At 61.4% G+C, this 19,242-nt stretch overlaps 1 protein-coding gene across 3 annotated transcripts in view; it reads left to right on the forward strand.

Moving 5' to 3' along the window:
* The window catches only part of SDK2 (sidekick cell adhesion molecule 2), a 180,558-nt gene extending 162,071 nt beyond the window's left edge, over window positions 1-18,487 (forward strand). For 2 of the 3 annotated variants that reach the window (XM_074972196.1, XM_074972197.1), the window contains exons 39-45: window positions 138-299; window positions 605-730; window positions 1,816-1,980; window positions 2,843-2,983; window positions 11,152-11,290; window positions 11,914-12,061; window positions 16,863-18,487. In XM_074972196.1, coding sequence (XP_074828297.1) covers window positions 138-299; window positions 605-730; window positions 1,816-1,980; window positions 2,843-2,983; window positions 11,152-11,290; window positions 11,914-12,061; window positions 16,863-17,216 — 1,235 coding nt within the window. In that variant the 3' untranslated portion in view covers window positions 17,217-18,487. The remainder of the gene's footprint in view (window positions 1-137; window positions 300-604; window positions 731-1,815; window positions 1,981-2,842; window positions 2,984-11,151; window positions 11,291-11,913; window positions 12,062-16,862) is intronic. The other variant, XM_074972198.1, reaches the window with a different exon arrangement.
* Window positions 18,488-19,242: the final 755 nt, after the last annotated feature.

Here is a 19,242-nt window from a genome sequence, read left to right on the forward strand (position 1 = left end):
CACACCGGATGGGGTTGGTTTGGCCACACTCAGCACCAGGCTTGCAGCTCTCTTCCCCAACGCCAGATCCTGGCACTGTGAGGGTGGGGTGGGCACCGGGATTTCTGCATGCCATGTCTGCACCCTCTGCCCCCCAGGCGTGAGTAAGATCGTGACGGTGGACGTGAAGGGGAACAGCCCCCTGTGGATGAAGGTGAAGGACCTGGCGGAGGGCGTGACATACAGGTTCCGGATCCGGGCCAAAACCTTCGCCTACGGGCCCGAGATCGAGGCCAATGTCACCACGGGGCCGGGGGAAGGTACGGCACTGCCGCGCAGGCTCACGCTGCCTCTCGGGGGCAGGGGGTGGCTTTGTGATGGGGGGAGGGTCCCCCAGGATTCCCGCGAGCACAGATCTCTGCAGCAGGAAGGATTCACCCGAAGGGCCCCATGGGCCAATGTAGTGGGAGCCTGGATGGGCAGTCAGGGTTGGACGTGGGGGTTGGAGCCATGGGGGGCAGAGAAGAGAGGAGGGCAGGGGGCTGGGCTCCCCCGCCCACAGCGATATTAGGGGAAGGTTGTGGTTTTTCTCCCTGTTACAATGTGTTTTGTTGTGGTTTGCCAGGTGCCCCCGGGCCACCGGGCGAGCCCTTCATCTCCAGGTATGGCTCAGCCATCACTATCCACTGGGCGAATGGGGATCCCGGCAAGGGGCCCATCACCCGATCCGTCATCGAGGCCCGGCCCTCAGGTACCGTAGGTGCCCCCTCCCTATGCATTCCCCTGCCCCTCCCTCCCCCCACCACTGGCCTGGCAGGAACACAGGGCCCAGCTCTGCCCCACGGCTGCCATCCCTACAGGGCAGGACACGTGCTGGTGGCCTCGCAAGGCACCTGGGCCCCTGGGGCCCACCGCAGGACCAGGCCCTACGGGCACCCTGGAGCACCTTCCACTCTAGACGGCGCCTCCCCAGGGCCCGAGAGGTTGCTGCGGTGGGTGGTGTGGGCAGACGCCAGGCAGGGAGGCTGAGGTAACCCATGCTAACCCATGTGGGGCCTTTCTACAGTGCGGGACCGAACAGGGTTACGCCAGGCAGGTTCTACTGGGTTGTACCTGGGTTCCCCAGCCCCTTCGCCTGGCAGAACCGCGGCCAGGGCAGCCCTGCTTTTGTAACCCCACCGGCGCCACACTCAGAGCGGCCGGTGGGGGAGTGGGGCAGCGCGCTCTGGGACCCCTCGCCGCACAGAGTGTGGGGGAAGAAGAGCCGGCCACACACAGCATGGGGGTAAGCAGGGCCAGATGCACAGAGCACGGGGCTAAGGAGGGCCAGCCTCCCAGAGCGTGGGGGAAGGAGAGCCGGCCGCACGGAGGTAAGGAGGGCCAGATGCACAGAGCGCGGGGGGAAGGAGGGCCAGATGCACAGAGCACGGGGCTAAGGAGGGCCAGCCTCCCAGAGCGTGGGGGAAGGAGAGCCGGCCGCACCGAGCACAGGGGAAGGAGGGCCAGATGCACAGAGCGCGGGGGAAGCCCAGCGTGCACGGCAATGGAAAAGCCGGTTACAGTCAGGCGACCCTCCGGTGGCTGAAGACCCAGGGAGGTACAAGCCCTGGTGCTGCTGCAGCAGATGGCGATCCCCTGTTAGCTCAGAGGACCCCTGCCACCCAAAGGTGCTGACTCCAGACCCTCATGCCGTGTGTGCCGTTCAGCCAGGACCTTTGCACCCATCACTTGGGGCGAGGAACTTGCTGCCTTCTGCCCCCCACCCGTGCACCCACCCCTGGCTCTCTAGGGCCGCTCCCGCCCCTCACCAAGATGGGCGCCTCTCCTCTCTTCCAGACGAGGGGCTGTGGGACATCCTTATCAAGGACATCCCCAGGGAGGTGACCTCCTACACCTTCAGCATGGACATCCTGAAGCAGGGGGTCAGCTACGACTTCCGGGTCATCGCCGTCAACGACTACGGCTACGGGACACCCAGTGCACCGTCCCCCTCCGTCTCAGGTGCTGGGGCTGGGAGGGACGTGCCCCAGGCTGCTCTCCTGGCCTGTCTGTGGGGCCGCTGTGCCAGGAAGGAGGGTTCGTGCCACAGGGCGGCAGGGACCACCTCATTCACCCTGTCCCACCTAGTGTACCCCCCTCCCTGCAGCCCATTTCCCTTGCCCCCGGGCTGGGGGGCCAGGAGGGGAGGGGATCGGGCACTTGGGGAAACCAGCAACAGAGGAGGTGGGGGGCAGCAGGTGCTGTCAGCGCCCTGGGGGCAGGGGCCGGGACTGGAGGGGAGCTCAGCAGAGGAGGTGGGGGGCTGAGTTAAAGGGCACTGGAGCAGCCGCTCCTGGGAAGGGGGTGATCTCTCCATGCGCTCGGGCACCGGCTTCCTTGGAAACAAGAAAACTCTTGGCAGCTCCGCTCGGGTGCCTGAAAATGGACAGATACGGCCAGGACACCTGGCAGTCACCGTACTGTGCTTCCCCTTCCCTCCCCACAGACACTGCCCATGCCCCTCACTCCCCACCCATCGCCCCTGCCAGCCCAGCCCTGGGCTCCCCCCACAGCTCTGCCAGGGCCCCTCACTCCTGACCCATTGCCCCTGCCAGCCCAGCCCTGGACTCTCCCCCTCGCTCTGCCAATGCCCCCAACTCCCCCTCCCTGCCCTCTGCTATCCCAGCCCCCCAGTTCAACAGGTTCGTTGTTTGCAAGTCTACTGGGGTTCCCCGGGAGCAGAGGAAGAGTCCCTGGAATGAGTCAGGTCCCATCCCAACACACAAACAAGCTCCAAGCCCCGCTAGCACCCAGGACAGGCCCCAGGGTGTGAGCCGGCAGGGCGGGTGTGGGTCTCACCCTGCTCTCTACGGCTGCCTTCCAGCCCAGAAAGCCAGCCCCTTCTACGAGGAGTGGTGGTTCCTGGTGGTCATCGCCTTGGTCGGTCTCATCTTCATCCTCCTGCTGGTCTTCATCCTCATCATCCGCGGGCAGAGCAAGAAGTATGCCAAGAAGTCAGACGCAGGTGAGCGCCCAGCGGGGCTGCCCAGCCCGGCCTAGGGGGACATGGTGCCACGGAGGCTGCGGCGTGGGAGGAGCAGCCCCCAGACTCACCCAGCCGGGGGCACGGTGCTGGGAACCAGGGGGGGCTGGCTCCGAGCTGCCCCGGTGTCAAAGACAGAGGTGCAGTGCTGGTGTCACGGAGTGTGGGGGAGTCCAGGCCCTGCACCCCTCTTCCTGGGATTCACTGAGACACTCAGCCAGCCAGTAAAACAGAAGGTTTATTGGACAACAGGAACACAGTCCAAAACAGAGCTTGTGGGTACACCCAGGACCCCTCAGTGAAGTCCTTCTGGGGGAGCAGGGAGCTTAGACCCCAGCCCTGGGGTTCCCTGTGTTCCTCCACCCAGCCCCAAACTGAACTAAACCCACCGAGCAGGTTCCCTGCTGCAGCCTCCATCCACATTCCTGGGCAGAGGTGTCACCTCCCCCTCCCCCTCCTGGCTCAGGTGACAGGCTCTCAGGTCTCCCGTCCCCAGGGCACATTCCCAGGTCAACACTCCCCCCTCCCTGCTGCGTCACATCGTCACATCTCTCCCCCCTTCGAGACTGAACTGAGCGGGGTCACTGTGACCCGTGACCTGGGGAAGTTCGGGGCCCCCTCTCCGGGACAGCGCATCCGCTATCAGGTTGGCACTTCCCTTCACATGGACCACGTCCATGTCGTAATCCTGCAGGAGCAGGCTCCACCTCAGGAGCTTGGCGTTGGCTCCTTTCATCTGGTGCAGCCAGGTCAGGGGAGAGTGGTCGGTGTACACGGTGAAGTGTCGCCCGAAGAGATAGGGCTCTAGTTTCTTGAGGGCCCACACCATGGCCAGGCACTCCTTCTCGATGGCCGCGTAGTGTCGCTCCCGGGGTAGCAACTTCTTGCTCAGGTACACGATGGGGTGTCTCTCCCCCTTTTCATCCTCCTGCATTAACACCGCCCCCAGTCCCGTGTCGGAGGCGTCGGTGAACACCACAAAGGGCTTGTCAAAGTCTGGGTTTGCTAGAACTGGGCCACTGACCAGAGCCTCCTTCAGCGCCCGGAAAGCCTCCTGGCACTGCTCGGTCCAGACCACCTTGTCTGGCTTCCCCTTCTTGCATAGCTCAGTGATGGGGGTGGCTATGGCGCTAAAGTGGGGCACAAATCTTCGGTAGTATCCTGCCATCCCAATAAAGGCTTGGACCTGCTTTTTGGTGTGGGGAGCGGGCCAGTCTCTGATCACCTCCACCTTGGCCGGTTCCGGCTTTAGGCGGCCGCTCCCCACCCGATGGCCCAGGTAAGATACTTCAGCCATCCCCACCTTGCACTTCTCCGCTTTGACAGTCAGCCCAGCCCCCTGGAGTCGGTCCAGCACTTGTCTAACCTGGGACACGTGGTCCTCCCAGGTCTGGCTAAAGACACAGATGTCGTCAATATACGCCACGGCAAAACTCTCCATCCCCCTCAGGAGCTGGTCCACCAGGCGCTGGAAGGTGGCCGGCGCTCCCTTGAGGCCGAAAGGCAGGGTCAGAAACTCATAGAGCCCCCGAGGGGTGATAAAGGCCGATTTCAGCCGGGCATCTGCATCCAGCGGCACTTGCCAGTAGCCCTTTGTAAGGTCCATGGTGGTAAGGTACCGAGCTCCTCCCAGCTTGTCTAGGAGCTCGTCCGGCCTGGGCATGGGGTAGGCATCCGATACAGTGATGGCATTGAGCTTCCGATAGTCCACACAGAACCGGACTGACCCATCCTTTTTGGGGACCAGCACCACCGGCGAGGCCCAAGGGCTGGCCGATGGCTGGATCACCCCCAAAGCCAGCATGTCCCGGACCTCTCTTTCCAGGTCCTGAGCAGTTTTCCCTGTGACTCGGAAGGGGGAGCATCTTATCGGCGGGTGCGACCCTGTCTGCACCCGGTGGACAGTCAGATTAGTGCGTCCAGGCTGGTTGGAAAACAGCTGTCGGTACGGATGCAGCACCCCCCTGACCTCGGCTTGCTGGGCAGGGGTGAGCTGATCCGAGAGGGGGATTGTTTCCAGGGGGGAACCAGCTCTGGTCCCAGGGAATAGATCTACTAAAGGGTCATCTCCCTGCTCCTCCCACTGACCACACACAGCTAACACCACATTCCCCCTGGCATAATATGGCTTCATCATATTCACATGGTACACCCGGCGGTGGTGGGCCCGGTTCGACAGCTCCACCACATAGTTTACCTCATTGAGCTGCTTGACGACCTTGAACGGGCCCTCCCAGGCGGCCTGTAGTTTGTTCTTTCTCACGGGGATGAGAACCATCACCTGATCCCCGGTGGCGTAGGCACGGGCCCGCGCCGTGCGGTCATACCAGACCTTCTGCTTCCTCTGGGCTCTGGCCAGATTCTCCCTGGCCAGGCCCATGAGTTCAGCCAGTCTCTCTCGGAAGGTCAGGACATACTCCACCACTGACTCTCCATCGGGAGTGGCCTTCCCCTCCCACTCGTCTCTCATCAGGTCCAGGGGGCCCCTCACCCTCCTTCCATATAACAGTTCGAAAGGCGAAAATCCGGTAGACTCCTGGGGCACCTCCCTGTACGCGAACAGCAGGTGAGGTAAGTACTTGTCCCAATCCTGCGGGTGCTGGTTCATAAAGGTTTTCAGCATCATCTTTAGCGTCCCGTTAAACCTCTCCACCAGCCCATTGGACTGGGGGTGATACGCTGAGGCCCAGTCGTGCCGGACCCCACATTTCTCCCACAAGCACCGGAGCAGGGCCGACATGAAGTTGGAGCCTTGGTCTGTCAAGACTTCCCTGGGGAACCCCACTCGGCTGAAAATGGTCAGGAGCGCATCTGCCACGGTGTCTGCTTCAATGGAAGCTAAGGGCACTGCCTCGGGGTAGCGGGTGGCGAAATCTACCACCACCAGAATGTATTTCTTCCCCGACCGGGTCGTCTTGCTGAGAGGCCCCACGATGTCCATGGCCACCTTCTGGAAAGGCTCCTCTATGATGGGCAAAGGTCTCAACGCCGCTTTCCCCTTGTCCCGGGCCTTCCCCACCCTCTGACAGGGGTCACAGGATCGGCAATACTGCCGGACGGTGGTAAAGACCCCGGGCCAGTAAAAGTTCTGTAGCAACCTCTGCCGGGTGCGCCGGATTCCCTGGTGCCCTGCGAGGGGGATGTCATGGGCCAGGGACAGGAGCTTGCGGCGGTACTTCTGGGGGACCACCAGCTGCCTCCTGATCCCACAGGACTCCCCTTCCCCTGGGGGAGCCCATTCTCGGTACAGGAACCCCTTCTCCCACAGGAACCTCTCCTGGCAGCCTCTCCTCATGGTCCGTCCCTCACTGAGGTCGGCCAGGTCCCTGAGCTTCTGCAAGGAGGGATCTTTCCTCAACTCGGCCTGGAACTCAGCGGCTGGGGAAGGGATGGGGCCCGGTTCCCCCTCCGTGGCCAGGTCTAAGGCCGCAGCCTCTCTGAGCCGTGCCCCTCGGCGCTCCCTCCCCACCCGAGTAGGGTCTCGCGCCTCCAGTGTGGTACCCTCCCCAGGGTCAGGTCGCAGTGCCCCTCGCCGGCTCTGGCTACGGGTCACAACCAGGGCGGTCTGGGGGTCGCTTGGCCAGTCCTCTAGGTCTCCCCCCATCAAAACTTCAGTGGGCAAATGGTGGTGTACCCCCACATCCTTGGGGCCCTCCTTGGTCCCCCATTTCAGGTGTACCCTTGCCACGGGCACCTTAAATGGGGTCCCGCCCACCCCCGTCAGGGTCAGGTAGGTGTTGGGCACCACCCGATCTGGGGCCACCACCTCGGGCCGGGCCAGCGTCACCTCCGCGCCCGTATCCCAGTATCCATTGACCTTCCTCCCATCCACCTCCAGGGGAACAAGGCACTCTCTCCGGAGGGACAGCCCCGCACCCACCCTGTAAACCGAGCACCCTGAGTCCAGAGCCTCCAGCCCTCTGGCGGGGCTGGCTGGGGGTACTCTTCCCTCCTGAGCAGGTGGCAAACTGGTAGCCCCCCTTTCCTGGGTCGCCTGCCCCTCGTCCAGCTGAGTCCCTACCCAGTTAACCCTGGGTAGGTTGGGTCTGCTCAGTCTGTCCCTGAGCCCGGGGCACTGGGCCCGTACGTGGCCTCTCTGGCCACAGTGATAGCAGCTCAGGTCACGTTGGTCCCCTCGAACGGGTCGGAGGGGCCCGACACCAGGCGTTCCCCTTTGGAGGGGGTTCTCCCTATTTCCCCGCTGGGAGGCCCCATGGTGACTCTCTCTCTGCATCGGGGGGGGCCTGTTCTTTTGGGACTCCTCCCGGCTACCCCCTGACCGACTGTTTACAAACTCGTCGGCCAGCTGCCCTGCATGCTGGGGGTTCGCGAGCTTTTTGTCCACCAGCCACAGCCTCAGGTTGGAAGGGCACTGTTCATACAGGTGCTCCAGTACAAACAGGTCAAGCAGGTCCTCTTTAGTTTGGGCCCCCGCTGTCCACTTGCGGGCATATCCCTGCATCCTGTTGACCAGTTGTAGGTAGGTGACCTCAGGCGTTTTACGCTGACTCCGGAACCTTCTCCGGTACATCTCGGGGGTCAGCCCAAACTCACGGAGCAGGGCCTGTTTGAACAGTTCATAGTCCCCTGCCTCTGCCCCTGTCATCCGGCTGTAGACCTCCACGGCTTTGGGGTCCAGTAAGGGGGTGAGGAACTGGAGCCTGTCTGCAGGGTCAACCCTGTGCAGCTCGCAGGCATTCTCAAAGGCCGTCAGGAAGCTATCTATGTCCTCCCCCTCCTTCCGCTGGGCCAGGAAGCACTTATCAAAGCTCCTTGCAGTCTTGGGTCCCCCCTCACTCACCGCAGCCGGGGCCCCACTGCTCCTCAGCCTGGCCAGCTCCAGTTCATGCTGTCTTTGTTTCTCCTTCTCCTGCTGCTCATGTTGACATTCCCTCTCCTTCTCCTGACGCTCCCTCTCCTTCTCCTGACGCTCCCTCTCCTTCTCCTCCTGTTCATGTTGACGTTGTTTCTCCTCATGTTGACGTTGTTTTTCATGATCCTCCAGCTCCCTCATTTTCCTCTCCCTCTCCCATTCCAGCCGCATCCGCTCCAGGGATGGGGAGCTCCGCTGGGAGGATCCCCTGCTGGCTGCTGGGGTCAGGGGGCCCTCGGTCTTCGCTGGGCTTCCCACAACCCCTCCCCCAGGCATAGGTAGGAAGGGTCTCGGGGTGTCCTGGGCAGCAGTCTGACCCCTCCCAGCCTGGTCAGGCCCCAGGGCCCACGCTGCGTCCGCCGGGCGGCTTCCCTCAGGGACAGGGATCGGGTCATCCAAGCGATCTCTCTCCTCCAGCTGGGCAATCAGCTGTTCCTTGGTGGACCTCCCGACGCGCAGCCCCCTCTGCCTGCACAGCTCCACCAGGTCGCTCTTAAGGCGTTTAGCGTACATCTCCCGGCTGGCCACTCGCAGGCCGGGCAGCTGTCCACGGTTTCCAGGAAAAGCCCCTAGTGTGCCAGTCCTTCTTGAGGTCACCACCTCTTTGCCAGGGTCGAGCTGCAGACTCCTCCGCCCCTGGGACCGCTCGCTGCAATCCCCCGGGGGACCCTGTTACTGCAAAAGTCCTTCTCTCTGGTCACACACTCCCAGGGGTTAACCGCCCCCTGAAACCGTCTCTCTCTGAATCTTCAGCACGCCTGGTCCCCGTCAATCCCCCTTCGTTTTACTGTTCCCCAGTCACTTACTGCAGGAAGCGCCGTTCACGGGGTGCAGTAGATCCCACCACTGCCACCAGTTGTCACGGAGTGTGGGGGAGTCCAGGCCCTGCACCCCTCTTCCTGGGATTCACTGAGACTCTCAGCCAGCCAGTAAAACAGAAGGTTTATTGGACAACAGGAACACAGTCCAAAACAGAGCTTGTGGGTACACCCAGGACCCCTCAGTGAAGTCCTTCTGGGGGAGCAGGGAGCTTAGACCCCAGCCCTGGGGTTCCCTGTGTTCCTCCACCCAGCCCCAAACTGAACTAAACCCACCGAGCAGGTTCCCTGCTGCAGCCTCCATCCACATTCCTGGGCAGAGGTGTCACCTCCCCCTCCCCCTCCTGGCTCAGGTGACAGGCTCTCAGGTCTCCCGTCCCCAGGGCACATTCCCAGGTCAACACTCCCCCCTCCCTGCTGCGTCACATCGTCACAGCTGGGAACCCGAGAGCCGTGCCTGGGTACGGGAGGTTGCGTTTCGCCTTCCCTGCCTGCAGCTTGCACCCCACGTGGCTGTGGAGCCAGAGGGCCTGGCCGCGTGGCTGGGGTAGACCAGCGCCGCTCTGCTGGAGGGTGCCTGGATATACCAGTGGAGGGCCAGGGGTCTCCATCAGCTTTTGCCCTAGTTGTTAAGGTTCACATACTTCCCTGCACCCCCTAACCCTGGTGTTAGGGCGGGACGTGGCTCAGTTGGTGACTCCAAACCCAGGGGAGCCAGCGTCGGGGTGCGCCCTGGCGTTCCTGGGCTGGGCATGGGGCCTGCCCCAGCCCCCCAGCGCTGGGAAGTTTCCCCGAAAGCCCCACCCAGCAGCCTGATCAGTGGGAGCCTTTCCCTTCGCTGCCCTGGCCTGCGGGTGAGCCCTTGTCGCCTTCTGCCACTCGCCCGCGAGCTGCTCGGCTGACGGGAGAGGAGCGACACCAGAACCGTTCCCCCAGCACAACTGGCCCGTCCCACCCCTGCTCTGCCACAGACGCGGGTTAGAAAAGTTCCTCACTGGCCGTGTTAATGGTCCTGGGAGCTAAGGATCCAACGAACGGCTTCTCTCATTGTGAGCTGCCAGCGGCAGGAAGAGTCACGGGGTTTGTAAATGCGGCTCTGTTTTCTTAGCCAAATGAAGGGCTCAGATTGTGGGGCTAATGCCGCCCGCCCTGCTCAGTCAATACACTTGTGTAGCAGAGCAAGGGAGAGACGCCTGGCGCTGGGAGCCTGGACTCCTGGGGCGAGTCGCACCCAGAGCCTCTAGCACTGGTGCCTGGGTTCATGGGGCCCGGAGTTAGATGCCAAGGGGCCCGATTCTCCCCCCCCCCCCCCCCCCGCTGCTGGGTCATTGCTCCCACCTGGGCATCGTGGGTGTGAAATGCCACCGCACCATTTGCCCCGCTGGTGCCAGTGTCCGACGGCAGCTCTGCACCAGGAAATGCCCACCCCGGCTGGAAGGCAGGGAGCAGTGGGGCCCCAAGGGACCAGAGCCGGGCAGCTTGTGCAGCTGTTTGCAGAGGAACCCTGTACCCAACCCCAGCACTTGCCCTTCAGGGATCTCAAAGCACTTTATAGACATTAAAGAGTTAACCAATGCAGGAGATCAGGAAGCATCAGTATCCCCGTTTTAGGGATGGGGAAACTGAGTCACAAGCAGGTGGTGATTTGCCCAGTGAGCTGCTGGCAGAGCTGGGACGCAGATCTCCTGATGCTCAGCCCTGATTTGCCCAGGGCCTGCTCCCCCACCGCTGGGCGCAGCGTGCCAGAGGGCCTGGGCACTTAGCAGATTGCATGCCGGGCAGGATTTTACTACGCTTGCAGCATGGCGAGCAGGGCTGGCCAGACACAGAGCTGAGACCAACTTCCAGCAGAGCACCAGCCATGCGGCCCGCTCCTCACGCCTCCAGGGGGTGGGCTGGCATGGGGAGCTCTGCGTAACCCGTGCCCCCTGGCCACGCTGGGGACCTGTGAAGAGCAGCACCCCGGCCTTGAGCCAGCCCCGCGAAGGCGCCGCAGCCCTGGGATCCGAGGGCTGGCTGGAGAGTGGGGGGTGAGCTCGTCCCCTGAGCCCTCCCAGCCCAGTTCGAAGCTGTGGCTGGCACTGGCGCAGACCAGACTGAGTGATGAGACGGGATGGGTGAAGGCTGCCCTACCCCTTTATAGCCACTGAGCTTGCTGGGCGTGGTGCCTGCTGGCTGAGCTGGGGGGTTTCCTATCCCCACACATCTGCGGAGATGGGGGGTCATTGGCCTGGGGAACCCCTGGCTCCAGTACACCTGCCTGCTCCCCCTTTCTCCCTCAACTTCTGGGGGGGCTTCCCTTCCAAATCCCATTGCTCGTCTCCAGGCCGCTCCCCACAGCAGGTCCGGGAGGGTCGGCCCAGGAGTCTGAGCTGGTCCTGTAGCCGGGTGTGTGATGTGCGAGTTGCCCACGGGGCTCAGCGCTGCCCCAGCTGATGGCTCCCCCCCGGCCCCGACAGGGAACAACTCCAAGGCGAATGCACTGAGCCACGGCGAGATGGTGAGTCTGGACGAGGGCAGCTTCCCAGCCCTGGAGCTCAACAACCGGCGCCTCTCCGTCAAGAACTCCTTCTGCAGGAAGAACGGCATCTACACCAGGTACCGGCCGCTGGGGCCCAGGGCTCTGTGTGCCCAGCAAGAGATCTGGGGCCAGGCCCCCGCCCCCACTGTGCCCCACTGGCCGGCTTACTGGTGTGCGAGCACCTGCCGGACACTCCCCAACACCACCCGCACCCGCAGGTGGTTCTGGGCGGGGATGTGAAGCCCGGAGCAACAAAGGGGTTGGACGTGGCTCCAGATCGGGCCCTCCACCTAAAGCCGTCGGCTCCGTGGGGCTGCCGCTGCTCGCCCCTCACTCATGGCTGTTGTAGGCGGGCGGGGCTGGCATTGCTCTGAAGCACCTGGAGCTGGGACACCAGCTGTGCCGAAGCAAAGCCCATAGGCGTCCCACAGGATTGCTTGGCAGGAGAGGAAGCCGGAGCCGCCAGGACCCCGCTGGTTAATGGCTCGGCCCCACAGGCCAGCAGACTGCAGTGGGGACAGTTGGGATGCCGGCCTCACAGCCGATGCTCTGAGCGGCCCTGCTAGCGCCCAGAGGTCATGGGGGCGGGTGTCAATGGGCTCAGGTGGGGCCTGCAGGGGTGGCCGTGGCTGGTCTGCCCAAACGGGGCCCAGGGGATCATCTCCAGCGCCAGAGTTCTCCCTTTCCAAACGAAACGTAGAGCTTCCGTGTCCCTGCCGAGGTCCCCGCCGCGGCCCAGCCCCGGGAGCCTGCATTACTCCGACGAGGACGTCACCAAGTACAACGACCTCATCCCGGCCGAGAGCAGCAGCCTGACGGAGAAGCCCTCCGAGATCTCCGACTCCCAGGTGAGGGGGGCCCGCCGGGGCCAGGGTTCTCAGCTCAGCAGGGCTGGGGGGCAGCACGTGCTCATGACAGGGCCTGGCTAGAGGGTGAGAGGCATCTGCGGCCCAAGGGGTTGGAGGCAGGGGTCAGGTAGGCCTCCCCACCCCATTCAGCCATTGCCCCTTGTGGGGGGAAAATTGCACCCCATGCCTGGGATCCCCAGGCTGGCTGCCCCCATCGTCCCCCACAATTCCTGTCCCCTCTGTCAGCTGCATCCCCTTGTCCACATCACCTCTCCGCACCCAGCAAAGGGGATCGGGAACAGGAGTGTGTTCCAGTGCATGCTGGGAAAGGGAGGAATGATACAGTTCCCCACCCCCGACTAATTCCTGGTAGAATCCCCATTGCTGCCTGGGGTTTCCGCCGTGGGGCGTGCAACACCAAAGGCTCTTTCCCTGTTTGCAGGCAGGCTGCCCCCCATGCACACTGGGCAGCACCACGGGCATGGGTCACCCCCAGAGCACCCAGGGTTGTAGTTTAGCTTCTCAGCTGGGCCTGACGGACACAAAACTCCTGTCCCCTGGCATGTGCCCCCGGGACTGTTTGTCCTGCCCCAGCTGGCACAGCACATGGGTGGGGGTCGGAGGCTTTGGCCTGTCCCCAATGCACCGGCATGCCCCTGCTTTACTGCTCAGACAGCCAGAACCCTAGCAGGATGCCCCGCAGCGACCAGCATGGCCAGGGCACAATGGGACCCTGGCTTTCCTGGTGTTGGAGCGGGGAGCTGGGCGTTCGCACAGTGGGGAGTTGAGCACAGATCCAGGAGGCTGGAATCTGAGCTGCGGTAACTGCCAGAAGCTGAATAAACTCAGGCACAGTGGAAACAGGCCCGCACCACGGGCTCCCTCCACACTGGTATCAAACCCCAGCTGGCTACCCTGCACTGCCTTGACCACGCCGTGAGCTGTCGGGTGTTTTGCCCGGCTCTCCGCCAAGGGAACAGCTGCTCCAGGACCCCAGGGAAGCCTGTGTCTCCATCTGACACAACCCCTCTTTGGGCCATAGAATCATAGAATATGAGGGTTGGAAGGGACCTCAGGAGGTCATCTAGTCCAACCCCCTGCTCAAAGCAGGACCGATCCCCAATTAAATCATCCCAGCCAGGGCTTTGTCAAGCCTGACCTTAAAAACTTCTAAGGAAGGAGATTCCACCACCTCCCTAGGTAACGCATTCCAGTGTTTCACCACCCTCCTAGTGAAAAAGTTTTTCCTTATATCCAACCTAAATCTCCCCCACTGCAACTTGAGACCATTACTCCTTGTTCTGTCATCTGCTACCACTGAGAACAGTCTAGAGCCATCCTCTTTGGAACCCCCTTTCAGGTAGTTGAAAGCAGCTATCAAATCCCCCCTCGTTCTTCTCTTCCGTAGACTAAACATCCCCAGTTCCCCCAGCCTCTCCTCATAACTCATGTGTTCCAGTCCCCTAATCATTTTTGTTGCCCTCCGCTGGACTCTTTCCAATTTTTCCACATCCTTCTTGTAGTGTGGGGCCCAAAACTGGACACAGTACTCCAGATGAGGCCTCACCAATGTCGAATAGAGGGGAACGATCACGTCCCTCGATCTGCTCACTATGCCCTTACTTATACATCCCAAAATGCCGTTAGCCTTCTTGGCAACAAGGGCACACTGCTGACTCATATCCAGCTTCTCGTCCACTGTAACCCCTAGGTCATTTTCTGCAGAACTGCTGCCGAGCCATTCGGTCCCTAGTCTGTAGCGGTGCATGGGATTCTTCTGTCCTAAGTGCAGGACTCTGCACTTGTCCTTGTTGAACCTCATCAGATTTCTTTTGGCCCAATCCTCCAATTTGTCTAGGTCCCTCTGTATCCTATCCCTACCCTCCAGCGTATCTACCTCTTCTCCCAGTTTAGTGTAATCTGCAAACTTGCTGAGGGTGCAATCCACACCATCCTCCAGATCATTTATGAAGATGTTGAACAAAACCGGCCCCAGGACCGACCCTTGGGGCACTCCACTTGATACCGGCTGCCAACTAGACATGGAGCCATTGATCACTACCCATTGAGCCTGACGATCTAGCCAGCTTTCTATCCACCTTATAGTCCATTCATCCAGCCCATACTTCTTTAACTTGCTGGCAAGAATACTGTGGGAGACCGTGTCAAAAGCTTTGCTAAAGTCAAGGAACAACACGTCCACTGCTTTCCCCTCATCCACAGAGCCAGTTATCTCGTCATAGAAGGCAATTAGATTAGTCAGGCATGACTTGCCCTTGGTGAATCCATGCTGACTGTTCCTGATCACTTTCCTCTCCTCTCAGTGTTTCAGAATTGATTCCTTGAGGACCTGCTCCATGATTTTTCCAGGGACTGAGGTGAGGCTGACTGGCCTGTAGTTCCCAGGATCCTCCTCCTTCCCTTTTTTAAAGATGGGCACTACATTAGCCTTTTTCCAGTCATCTGGGACCTCCCCCGATCGCCATGAGTTTTCAAAGATAATGGCCAATGGCTCTGCAATCACATCCGCCAACTCCTTTAGCACTCTCGGATGCAACGCGTGTAGAGCAGTGGCCTCAGGGTCCAGGCCAAGGTTCAGGGAGACCCTGGGCAGCGATACGCCTGGGAACAGGACGGGGCTAGAGAGAGACCCCAGGAAACCGAGTATTCCCCCAGGACCTCCCATTACGGAACCCGGTTTCTCCCGGCCGGCCGTGCATTTCCAGGTGCAGATGCTGCAGCTGTGCTGGGACTGGCCCTTAACGAGGCCTGCCTAAACGAGCCCCTCTCCTGCAGTGGCCTTGGGGGCTGAGATTCAAATGGCTGCCTGGAATCCCTGCTCCATCTGGAAGACTGTGAGTGATGGCGAGGCCAAAACAGACCCTGCCGCTCAGCGCTCTCATTAGCCCTTGGGCTGTGACAGCAACTTGAAGACGGTCGAGTGGTAATGCAGCACCTCGGGCCGGCCACGTGGGGCTGAGCAGTGGGCCCGTGCCTGCTAATCCCACTTCAGCAACTGTCTCAGCTGAGCCACTCGACTTCCTGGTGCACTGGTTCTTCCCGCTCTGCAGGGCCCTCACTTGGGAGTGGCCAGTGCTGAGCGCACCTAGGGAATAACCTGAGCCTCAGAGCAGGATTATGGTACGCGCACGGAGCAGCAGGCAAAGGTGACAGGCCAGATCCTTCTGTCAGTTGCAGCCAGGCAAATCCCCTCTGAGTTGGGGGGGACGTTCTGGGTGTAGCTGAGATCTGACTGTGGCTCATAACGCCTGCGTCTCTTTTACACCAAGGTCCCTTTGCCCTTTCACTTGCACCCATAGCTCCTTTACGCTACCGAAGTGCAGGGAGTGGGCATCTGGCCCAGCTGGCTCTGAGAACCCGACCGACCGGCTCTTTCCTCCCTACACCTTGGAGGACTGTAGCTGCGCGACCAAGCCGTGGCAGAGCGCTGGGAAGGGGCAGAGGGAGCCCGAGGGGGTGGAGACGTGGGTGCTGCATGAGTACCAAGCCTGCCTGTGTAGCCCCATGACAGGAGCTCCTGCAGATGCCCCCAGAGATCAGGACCCCCTTGTTCCGCGCACTGGGTAGCCCCGCACGGAGAGGGCCTCGCACTCGGAGCAGAGAAGACAAAGGCTGGAGAGCTGGGGCCCCCACAGGTGCAGTGATGCTTACTCAGGGTATCTGTGGCACAGCTGGGAATTCGGTGGCCGCTCCTATCACCTGAGCCTGGTGCAGGCTTGTGTCTCAGAGCCACGGAGGGGAACAGGCAGCTGAGGGCTTCCTGCTCTCCAGGACTTTGCAGATCTTCAGCAACCCCCCAGCTGCCCCATAATCCTGGGCCTTGCCTGGCCTTTCCTTTGCCTGCAAAGTGGAGGCAAGTCCAAGTTAACCCCCCTTTGCATTATCACGGTTGAGTGTCTTTGAGGAGCTGTTCAGAGCTGAGCTAGCTGAAAGCTGTCACTTGATTGCTTTCCTGGCTGGCCTGAGCTTCCTGATGAATGGGGCCATTGTGCATTGGAGAAGGGGGAAGCTGAATTCAATTATGGAAAGCAGAGGGCTAGTTGAAAGGAGGGACGTGAGCCAACCCAGCCTCTGCCTGAGCTCTCTCTTCTTCCCCCATCCTCCCCGCTGTGCCCTCTGACAGAAATAACTCTGGCTGTTCCCAGAGACGGCACGTAGGGTCAGCGCTGCCAGGGCGGGCGCTGGGCCTGGTCATCGGGGACACCAGGGTGGGCACTGGGCCTGGTCATCAGGGGAAGGGACACCAGGCCGAGGTGGGCACTGGGCCTGGTCATCAGGGGAAGGGACACCAGGCCAGGATGGGGTCCAGGTCTGGTCATTGGGGAAGGGACGCCAGGCTGGGACAAGCGCTGGATCTGGTCGTGCTCTATGACCAGCTTCCCCCAGGCCCAATTCTGACCCTCCCTTACTCCAGTGCGGTTCCATGGAATCACTCTGGGCTCACACCAGTGTACGGGAGACCCCGGTTCCCTGAGCTCAGTGGGTACACAGGGAGGGGCTGCTGCCCACCTGCCAACCCCCTCCCCTGCCTGCAGGATGGGTGCGGTGGTGAAGGAGTCAGATGCAGGCCTCTTGCTCTCATGTCGTGTAGGGTCACGGTTTCCAAGATGCCTCTCACAAGTCCAGTGCCCAGTGGGCGGCTGGTGGCACTGCCCGGCGGGTGCCCCCTCAGCTCCTTCTGCTAGCACCGTGTCCTTGCGGGCACGTGCTTGTCGGGCCGGCTGAGGGCTGCAGCCAGGCACAGCCAGACCTGTTGTAACCCAGCGCTCTGTCTCTTCAGGGGAGCGACAGCGAGTACGAAGTGGATCAGAACCACCAGAAGGCCCACTCCTTCGTCAACCACTACATCAGCGACCCGACTTACTACAACTCCTGGCGGCGCCAGCAGAAGGGCATCTCACGGGCCCCGGCCTACAGCTACACGGAGAGCGAGTCCGGCGACCCCGACCACTGCCCCTTGGCCAACAGCACCAGCACCCAGCAAGGCAGCCTCTTCCGGCCCAAAGTCAGTAGGACTCCAACCCCCCAGACACCCGTCAACCCCCCCAGCCAACAGAGCACCCTGTACCGCCCCCCCAGCAGCCTGGCTCCGGGCTCTCGAGCCCCCATAGCGGGATTTTCTTCTTTTGTTTGATGGTTTCAAAAGAAATAAAGAAAAGCGAAAAAGGACGAAAAATCCCAAACCCACGTCTACGTCCAGAGTTATTTTTTCCGAGGCGAAGGAGACACCCCGGCAGGGCGAGCCCAGCGCCGGCCGGGGAGAGACACGCGGACCCAGTTCGGATTCTAATCATTTGCTGCTTCCAGAGGCGCATGGAGCCCTGTAGAAGAGGAACCCCTTGAAAGGACCTTTGCAAAAGTTTGCAGGGCCACGAGTCTGTCTGGAGGGGCCTTCTCTTCTCTTTGAGGCTGAGGCACGGAGAGGAAATTCACGGGGGAAAGGATGGCAGCTGGTGGGCTCCCGGCCGACGCTGGGGTCTCCGCACGGCGCGGGCTCCTTGCAGGCGGGTTTCCTCAAGGGCCTTTGCTGGCAGGACAAACCCACTCCTTTTTGGCCAAAGCTTTCTTTGTGTGACCCCTGAGCGGCCAGCCGGCTAGCGGCAACCCGCGGCGTCCACAGGAGCGGGGTGTGGAAATGCCATTGGCCAGCGTGGTCGCACAAGACTTCAAGCAGCGAACCCACACTAGCGACCAAGGGTGTCCTCGGCCCAGCACCGCAGAGCCTGACATGGGATGGGAACGGTGCAGCTCTTCTGCTCAGCGTTAGGTGGCAATCATGCCCGCGGGCCCTTGCTTCCCAGTGGGCTGCGGATGTGCCCAATGATGGCCCGTACGCTGGACATGGGACCCGCTTTGCCAGGCTGCCCGCTCGGCTCGCCAGTCCCTCCTCTGCCAGTCTCCTCTCCTGTCTCCCCATGCCGCACCGTGTCAGAGAGTGGAAAAGTGACAGACCAAAACACAAAGCCCATATGCAGCCATTTGGTTTGCGGCATTGGGACGGGATGGGGGAGTGGAGAGTGGATTTTGTGGGGACAAGGACCCTGGAGTTGTGATCAATTTACTTGAATCCTTCTGGAGGAGACATCCCCCTCCCAGCCCCCCATCCCTGGTGAGAAGCGCTGCCCACTGGGGAGGGGTCCTCTGCGATGGAACTGCGCCACGGGGCAGCTCAGCACGGGGGCATCGTTTATCGGCACTGATATTCGCTTTGGGGCAGCAATTCATTTCTTCCTTCCTTGGCCCCACCCTGGAGAGGGGGAGGGAAAGGAAAATTCCCTGGGCCCCGGGATGGTTGCAGGGTGAGATGTACACTCCACCCACAATGTGGTCCTCTCCCCCTGGCTTGTGACGGACGCCGACCCTTTAACTCCAGCAGAACAGAAGGGGCGGGGGGCAGGGCTCTGCTGGCATGATGGATTGGCAGCTGCAGCCTTGATTTTGTGTTCTGGTTTGGTGGGGGATGTGAGGGGAGGGGGCCAGAATCGAGATGAGGGGGATCGGTGGTGGTGGTTGTTTCCAGCATCACAAAACACACACAGTGCCTACTCGTCAGCTGGATCCCAAACTCCTCAGCCGTGTTCCCTTCCATGCAGGGTGCACAGTGCAAGCTGGAGGATCCAGCTGTCCCCCACTGTGTCCCCGTCCTTCTGCGGAGGGGGTCCGGAGCTGTCACCATGGTGATGTAGCTCCATCCGTGACGCCCCACCTGCTCTCGCCCGTATTTGCACATCTCTGTCCAGTCTGGTTGGCGGAGGATTGAACCTGGTGCGTGGGGTCCCTTTAATAAAGAATCAAAAGCACTGGAATAGTTGTTTGGCTTATTTCTCTCCCCCAAAAATAGAGAGACGCACTCTGGAATAACCCTGTACCCTGCAGAACTTGAGAAAGGGATGGAACTGGGATCACCCCGAACTTCCCAGCTGCCGGTCCCTTTTGCAGGCGTATTCCTGCAAGGGAGGCCGGTGTGGCTAAGTAGTTGTGGCCCATGGGGTCTCTCTCTCCCGTGTTCAGATGTGCGGAGAAGGAGCGATGGTTTCTGTGCAGGTGGCTGAGAAACAGGTTATCCTGGGAAAGTGCTAGACAGAAATCAGCTCTCCTGTGCTGTCTGAGCGGTCAGGGCAGGGCTCGACAGCACCGGGGCTAAAATACCCATGTCCCCC

This window comes from Natator depressus, chromosome 14 (genome assembly GCF_965152275.1).
Source record: "Natator depressus isolate rNatDep1 chromosome 14, rNatDep2.hap1, whole genome shotgun sequence".
NCBI lineage: Eukaryota > Metazoa > Chordata > Testudines > Cheloniidae > Natator > Natator depressus.